At 40.9% G+C, this 6274-nt stretch overlaps 2 protein-coding genes across 5 annotated transcripts in view; one reads left to right on the forward strand and one right to left on the reverse strand.

Moving 5' to 3' along the window:
* The window catches only part of LOC109904161 (rho-associated protein kinase 2-like), a 52550-nt gene extending 49919 nt beyond the window's left edge, over nucleotides 1–2631 (forward strand). Inside the window, exons 31-33 of one of the 4 annotated variants that reach the window (XM_020501344.2) lie at nucleotides 127–340; nucleotides 459–555; nucleotides 1227–2631. In XM_020501344.2, the coding sequence (XP_020356933.1) occupies nucleotides 127–340; nucleotides 459–531 (287 nt within the window). In that variant the 3' untranslated portion in view covers nucleotides 532–555; nucleotides 1227–2631. Of the gene's footprint in view, nucleotides 1–126; nucleotides 341–458 lie in introns of all 4 variants that reach the window. The other 3 variants (XM_031788034.1, XM_020501345.2, XM_020501346.2) reach the window with 3 other exon arrangements.
* A 147-nt stretch (nucleotides 2632–2778) lies between these two features.
* On the reverse strand, nucleotides 2779–6002 carry slc66a3 (solute carrier family 66 member 3). Its single transcript, XM_020501347.2, has 7 exons — nucleotides 5711–6002; nucleotides 4594–4676; nucleotides 4191–4260; nucleotides 4024–4081; nucleotides 3653–3773; nucleotides 3417–3458; nucleotides 2779–3294 (listed from the first exon to the last, which is right to left on the reverse strand). Exons 1-7 carry the CDS (start codon nucleotides 5854–5856, stop codon nucleotides 3191–3193), a joined length of 624 nt encoding a protein of 207 aa, XP_020356936.1. The 5' UTR covers nucleotides 5857–6002; the 3' UTR covers nucleotides 2779–3190.
* Nucleotides 6003–6274: the final 272 nt, after the last annotated feature.

Consider the following 6274-nt stretch of genomic DNA (forward strand, 5'->3'; position numbering starts at 1 on the left):
GTGTGTGTGTGGAGATGGGTGAGAATTATTTAATTCAGGCTGTAACACAACAAAATGCTGTTTTGTAAGTTTGTTTGCACAGATCTTTGTCTTAAACACAATATAAACCCTTTTGTCCCCCTGCAGTGAACTATGATGTGTCCATGGCCAAGAACTTGCTGCTGCTGGCTGTGTCGCAGGAGGAGCAGCAAGAGTGGGTGGGACGACTGGTCAAGAAGATCACAAAGAAGCCGCCGGCCCCTGAGCACTTTGCCCGCTCCTCGCCCCGTGTCTCCATGAAGGTCCAGCCCAGCCAGTCCATGAGGCGGCCCAGCAGACAGCTGCCCCCCAGCAAGAACAGGTAAAAGCAAAGGCCAGACATAAACCGTAAAGCTTGGGCTTTTAAATACTTATGTGAGAAGGATGTGACTAGTGCTCTGTGGTTAGGGGCCATGCTCAACACCACTTTCCTCTTTCAGATTGCTCGACTTTGGCCTACAGGACTGGCATTGGGAGTTAGATGATATCGATGATGATGCTTTTGATTTCTGATGAGCAGATAGGGTAAAAGCCTAGGTAAATCCCGAGAAAGGCATGTTGTGCAGTGAGTTTGGTTGTATTGGAATAGAACTTGGATATTCTCAGCTGAATATTGTCTATTCTTATATTTCTCTAATCTATTGCCTGGTGTTCGTGTACCTGAATTTAAGAAATTAAATGTGCATGTGTTCTCGTCTTCATAGTTGAATGTCAGGAAATATTACAAACACTTTTAGGTTTCCAGGAACCCTACCACACTACTGGATCTGATTCCTGTGATCGGACCCTTAAAACGCTTTCCTTTCTGGATATCCCTTTTCTTATATCAGCCTCCTACTGAACCCTGTGTGACCTTTTCCCTTTGACCTCAGTCCCCCTAGAGCCGACACCCCCAGGATGCAACGAGAAGACTCCAAAAGTGGCCATTGAGACATCATGACTTACATCTTCTCTGTGTGTTTCAGATTGACTCGTTTTTTTAATGTAGAAGAGTGTTATAATATGATGGTTTGTATGTTTATTTACGATGACTGACGTTTTGCAATAAAACATGCAATCAAAAGATCCATTCTGCAAAGTTGTGTGACTATGGGTGGTTGTATGTGTGACAGCTGCATGCTGTGTGTGGTGATGCAGGCAATGTCACTGAGCTGTGGGTTGGTTTTAGAGAAACTAATACTTTTCCCCTCTGTTTTCTCTTTCTCCAGTTAACCTTACTTGGGAATGTGGTGCTGGTTCGAGGTGGTGGGTGTTTCCTCCTAACACGCAATCAAAAGACTGATAACAAACAATGTTCCACTTGGCATTTCCTCCATGCACAACTTTGATTGCACTTCACTCTTCCAGAAGACTTCTCTATCTATTCCACTTCTGCCTTGTCTTTTTTGCCAGTCACTTCAACTGCTAGTCTCCCAAGAACAATGTGCCAACACAACTACTTGTTGTCTGTGTGCATACAAAGAGCAACTTCTCTCCAGGTTCCTTAAGGAGGGGGTGAGGCGAGGGGATGTCGAGGCCATGGGAAGGGGTTTGGCTTTGGACTTTGTATCCAGATTTTCACTCAACACAGAACAGCAGCCTCAATTAAGCTAAACGGCATGTGAGAGCAGAGGGACTTACCTTGACAACACTTAAGAAATCCACATTGGAAAAAGCAGAGATCAAGAGATGAGGTTTGAGGTGATCTGCCAACCTGAATGTTCGTGGCAAAGACAATTCTTTATATAATACAGTTCACGATTACAAGCCATCGTAAGTATCTAGTGCAGAACACTACGCCCACAAGGAGAACTATACTGTAAACTGGTAGGTGGATAGAGTTGAAGTTCAGATGCTAACACTTACCTAATAGCACTTCACCCTGGCATTGCCTTAATGTACTTACACCATGCAGCATGACAATTTAAGAGGGAAATGTTTAATGCACCAGCTGAATGCAAGGAGTGCAGCATTAATACCATAGCTTTACTCCTTCATTGTTTGGTTGTACATCTGAGCAAACCAGAGATGAAGCACGAGTATTGTATGACTTAGAAGTTATGCTGTTTATTTTCTATTCAAAATCAACTTGGAGGGCCCCCCTACCATCTTCAAAATCAACTTGGAGGGCCCCCCTACCATCTTCAAAATCAACTTGGAGGGCCCCCCTACATTTTTCAGTGTGCTGTTGCCTACATGCCTTTCTTTTGGAAGTCCACCCGTAAGATTTGTATTTTTCTCCATGGAAGAGGGGAACATCAAGTTTACGTATCTTTGTTTAAATAAAGATGGAAAAAGACTACAAATGTATTCATTCACAAGCTGAAAGTATGGAACAGTAACCTGTAATGGAAGCTTTTTGAATGTTTCCGATATTTTTGTAAAGAATTCCTCTTAGCACGTGGTGTGCATCTGGCTCATATTTCAGGTGGAGAGTGATGGTGTGCTCTCCTTTATTCAAGCTTCTAAAAAGCACGTTTTATACATATTAATATACAATATTTTACATGACATACAGTGCACATTGTATTATTTATACTGCCTTGTCCACTTTGTATTTAAAGGCGCTTCATCCAGAATGCATGTTTGATATTGCTACAATAAAGAAATGTATGTGCCTTCTGGTTTAGGTCATTGATGTGTATGCTGTCTTTTCTATACCAAAAATAAGTTATGCACCACTGTCCTGTGTGATATCTGCATATACTAGTCAAATAGTTTTATAGATATGCTGAAGAACAATTATGCTTTCTGATATTCGCTAATAACAGAAGGCCACTATTTCAAAGGTGGTATGGTTTATTGATTAAAATCTTTAGAAAATACATTGAAAATTACAGCTGTTTAATGTTTTATCCTGAGAAACATCTGCATCTCAACAGAAAGGATTAATACACCCAATATATTAGCTCAACACATTTTAAAATATTTTGTACTAACTTGACCTGTTGTCAAACTGAGAATACAGCCAAATGGAATGTTTAAAAGAATGGTACCAAACATTTTAGGAGAAAAAAACCTCCTTTTGATGCCAAAAGGGTTGGTTTGCCAAAAGGGTTGCCACCTGTCCATTTGTCACCCACACAGTCCAGTTCTCAGCTTCATGTCTGGGTGAAATTAAACACAAAGAGGGAGTGCAGACAAATTGTCCGGTTTTAGACATTGGAGGTAATAACTGTTTGTGACAGGAGACTTAATCCTGCTTCTTCTGTACTTCCCCAGCCCTTTTCCTGTAGTACAAGACTGTAGCTAGCACCCATGAATTCAGCAGTGCCATGACAATAAATCGCACCAGAACTGTGGACAGTGGAAGACAAAACAGAGGTGTTAGAAACACATGCTGCTGCGCAAAAATGTAATAACAGACATTTTCATTCTCCAGCCAACACCTGATAATTGCAGTGACAGGACTGACTTACCCTGCATGTCTCCAGTTGTCACACTGGTGGTGTAAATCCTTGCTGAAACAAGACAGTTAACATAAATCACATTATTACATTCCAAGACTATCTTCATCGCTGTGGTTGCGAGATCACCTAGGCAGGCACTTGGTCATAGCTCCAATTTGCTGCTGTTTCGCTCATACTTATATCCTTACAGATCTGTAAGGGCTATGGCCTATGTGTGTGTGTGGTTTAGAATTAGGTTCACTCACCAAAACATGTGTAGGTAGCCATACCCCAGGAGAGGGCGCTAACCTGCCCTGAGTCCTTGGACTGCCACAGGCATTGGAGCTGGGCAAATTTACTGCCAGCACTGATGAATGTACACAGGCTCTGAGAGAGATGGAAAGGTAAGCAATTGATTTAGATAACTTGCATCATGTCAAAGGACCTTTCAATGTTACTTCATCATTGACTGGTGCTATATCTATATTGGTCTGTGGAAACAATTTCATCAATGTGAGTCTAATAAGAGTCCTTTGCAAGCTGTTCTTCATAATACAATATGCTTTCTGACATTGTGGACATTGACTGTCTGAATAACCTACTGCTCTTTTTCACATCTCATCAGTCTTCTACTTACCATGGCCAAATCAATTATCCACTTCTGCACAGTGAGTAGTTGCCAGCCTACCACAAACCTGATCAAGCCATGTCAAGGATCTGCTACCAATTTCCAAAACGTTAGCATTATGTAAATCAGGAGTGTGTGTGTGTGTTGTGTTTTGTTGCATGAGCAGAGAAGGATACACAACTGCATAGATCAGACTCTGCTTCAGGCTGCCATTGTAATGTAGAATCAAGAGCAGGAGGATGACATCTGGGACAAATAATGGCACACAACAGGATTAAAAGAACAAGCTGTAACTCACTGTGTAACACACTTATACAGAGATCAGGTATGCAAGGCTAGTGCATTGTCACCCACTGTAGGTTTGGGGAACGAATACCTGGAGTACAACCACAATAGATTATCTTAATTTTTTACCATTTGTGGTTAGCAACAACCCTAAAGGGATGCAAGATAAGTCGGCAACTAACAATGTGGTTGGATTATTGTCTGGAGAGTATTGTTACCTGGGAAATAGGACTATTTCATTAAATGAATGAACAGGAACCTTCACTTTTACCAAAAGGTAGAATGATGGCCCACCTTGAGCAATGAGGATGGGGTACTCCAAGTAGGTTGGGGGTGGGTAGTCATAGTACATCTGGTAGGTGACAAACACAATGAACCTAAAACAAAGAAATGTGATATTAAATTTATGGAAGATAAAGAATTACATGTGGGAACAACAGGGAACACAAAGTGAACAAGCAAGCCGTGGATCTGCAAGGGAGCAACCTGTGATGGAATGTTCACACCTGACCCAACCATTCGCTGTATTTAAGGGCATTTTCATACGATAATGCGTCAGGATCCAAATTAGAGAATGTTTCTTAGAACAATAACAACGTTAGGTGTGTATCGTGATATGGTGCAATGAGCTTCGAGCCAACAGGATATGAGAGAAGTGAAAGGATGATGTGTTGCTAAATGGAGAGATTAGGGACTGCAACGTCAACAAACCATGATGAGTCATGTAAAGTAGCAAGCAGACGGTAAAATACCCATGCTGTATGCCTACCACTCCTTCCTTGCCTGAGAACCAGTGTAATTCTGGCAGAGTGTCAGGATCCAGTGAGCTGTGGAGGATGATAACTGATATTCTTCACATTTATATATTTACTGTCTCACAAAGATAGAGCTTCTCCATGTCCATTAGAACAAGCAAACACACAGATTTTTTTAATCACAAAATAGGCAGACTGCCATCTGGGTGGATGAGGTCAAATTCCCTGGGCCATCTTTAATCTGATGCTGAACCAAATCTGATAAATACTTGCCCTGCAACAAGGATATTTCAATTGAGAGCAACACTGCAACATGGTCTGTACAGTCATCATGATTTAATGTATGGTTTGTATGGTTTTTCTGAATGTCTATTTACTTTCATCCTACATGAGTCAACCATAGAACGCAGGAAGTGTACTGCATATCATGGGTTTACTCGATACAATGTAACTTATTTTATGCATGATGTTGTCGGCTACACTGTATCCGCAAGCGTTGCAATTAGGTATTATCGTCACATATAATTAGATTTCTAGTCTACAATTAAACCACCATGCAAACATCAATCAACAACCAATTACACATTCATAGAACCTAAAAAGGCAGGTATTAGGACAGAGTATAATATTACCATGCACTGCTTTGTAAAACATACCCGGTTAGCTCCAGCAGAAGACTGTTGAGGCTGACACCCGTTGTCGATTTCGCGCGCATCAAAACAAATATTTGCGGAAACTTTAGCACCATGCACACAAACAGTGTGCTAAAGTTAGCGATATGTAGTACCTTGTCTGATTCCATGATTTCACAATTAGATGAAGATCTATCGACTTTTGGCTCGTAGATCACTAACGACTACTAACTATGATAGGATCGAAAGTCTCCTTGCACGGAGTTTTGATTTCACTTCCGCACACATTACACCTCCCCTATGTTGTTGTTTTTTTACCCCAAGTCCCATCCGTAGTAAAACAAATGTATAAATTGAAAGCCATTATAATTCCGGTACCTATCATTTTATTCTATAGGAATATTGTAGACGGTGATTTTAAATCGATAGTTTGGAGAATCTTTTTTTTCTCTCCAATATTATAAACGTTGCGCAAAATGTTTACAAATATTTCAATCACAATAGCCTAACTGTTTTCTAGTGTGAGGCAGAGAGGCTTGAAACGGCATTCACACAGCATCGTTCAAACAGACAATTATAATTTAATTA

This window comes from Oncorhynchus kisutch, linkage group LG14 (genome assembly GCF_002021735.2).
Source record: "Oncorhynchus kisutch isolate 150728-3 linkage group LG14, Okis_V2, whole genome shotgun sequence".
Lineage (NCBI taxonomy): Eukaryota > Metazoa > Chordata > Actinopteri > Salmoniformes > Salmonidae > Oncorhynchus > Oncorhynchus kisutch.

Coding starts and splice junctions, on each gene's coding strand:
- slc66a3 (XM_020501347.2), bottom strand. CDS start 5,856: ATGGAATCAGACAAGGTACTACATATCGCTAACTTTAGCACACTGTTT. Junction 4,261..4,593: donor CCCCATCCTCATTGCTCAAG/GTGGGCCATCAT, acceptor TATTTGTCCCAG/ATGTCATCCTCCTGCTCTTG. Junction 3,459..3,652: donor GGCTACCTACACATGTTTTG/GTGAGTGAACCT, acceptor GTCTTGTTTCAG/CAAGGATTTACACCACCAGT.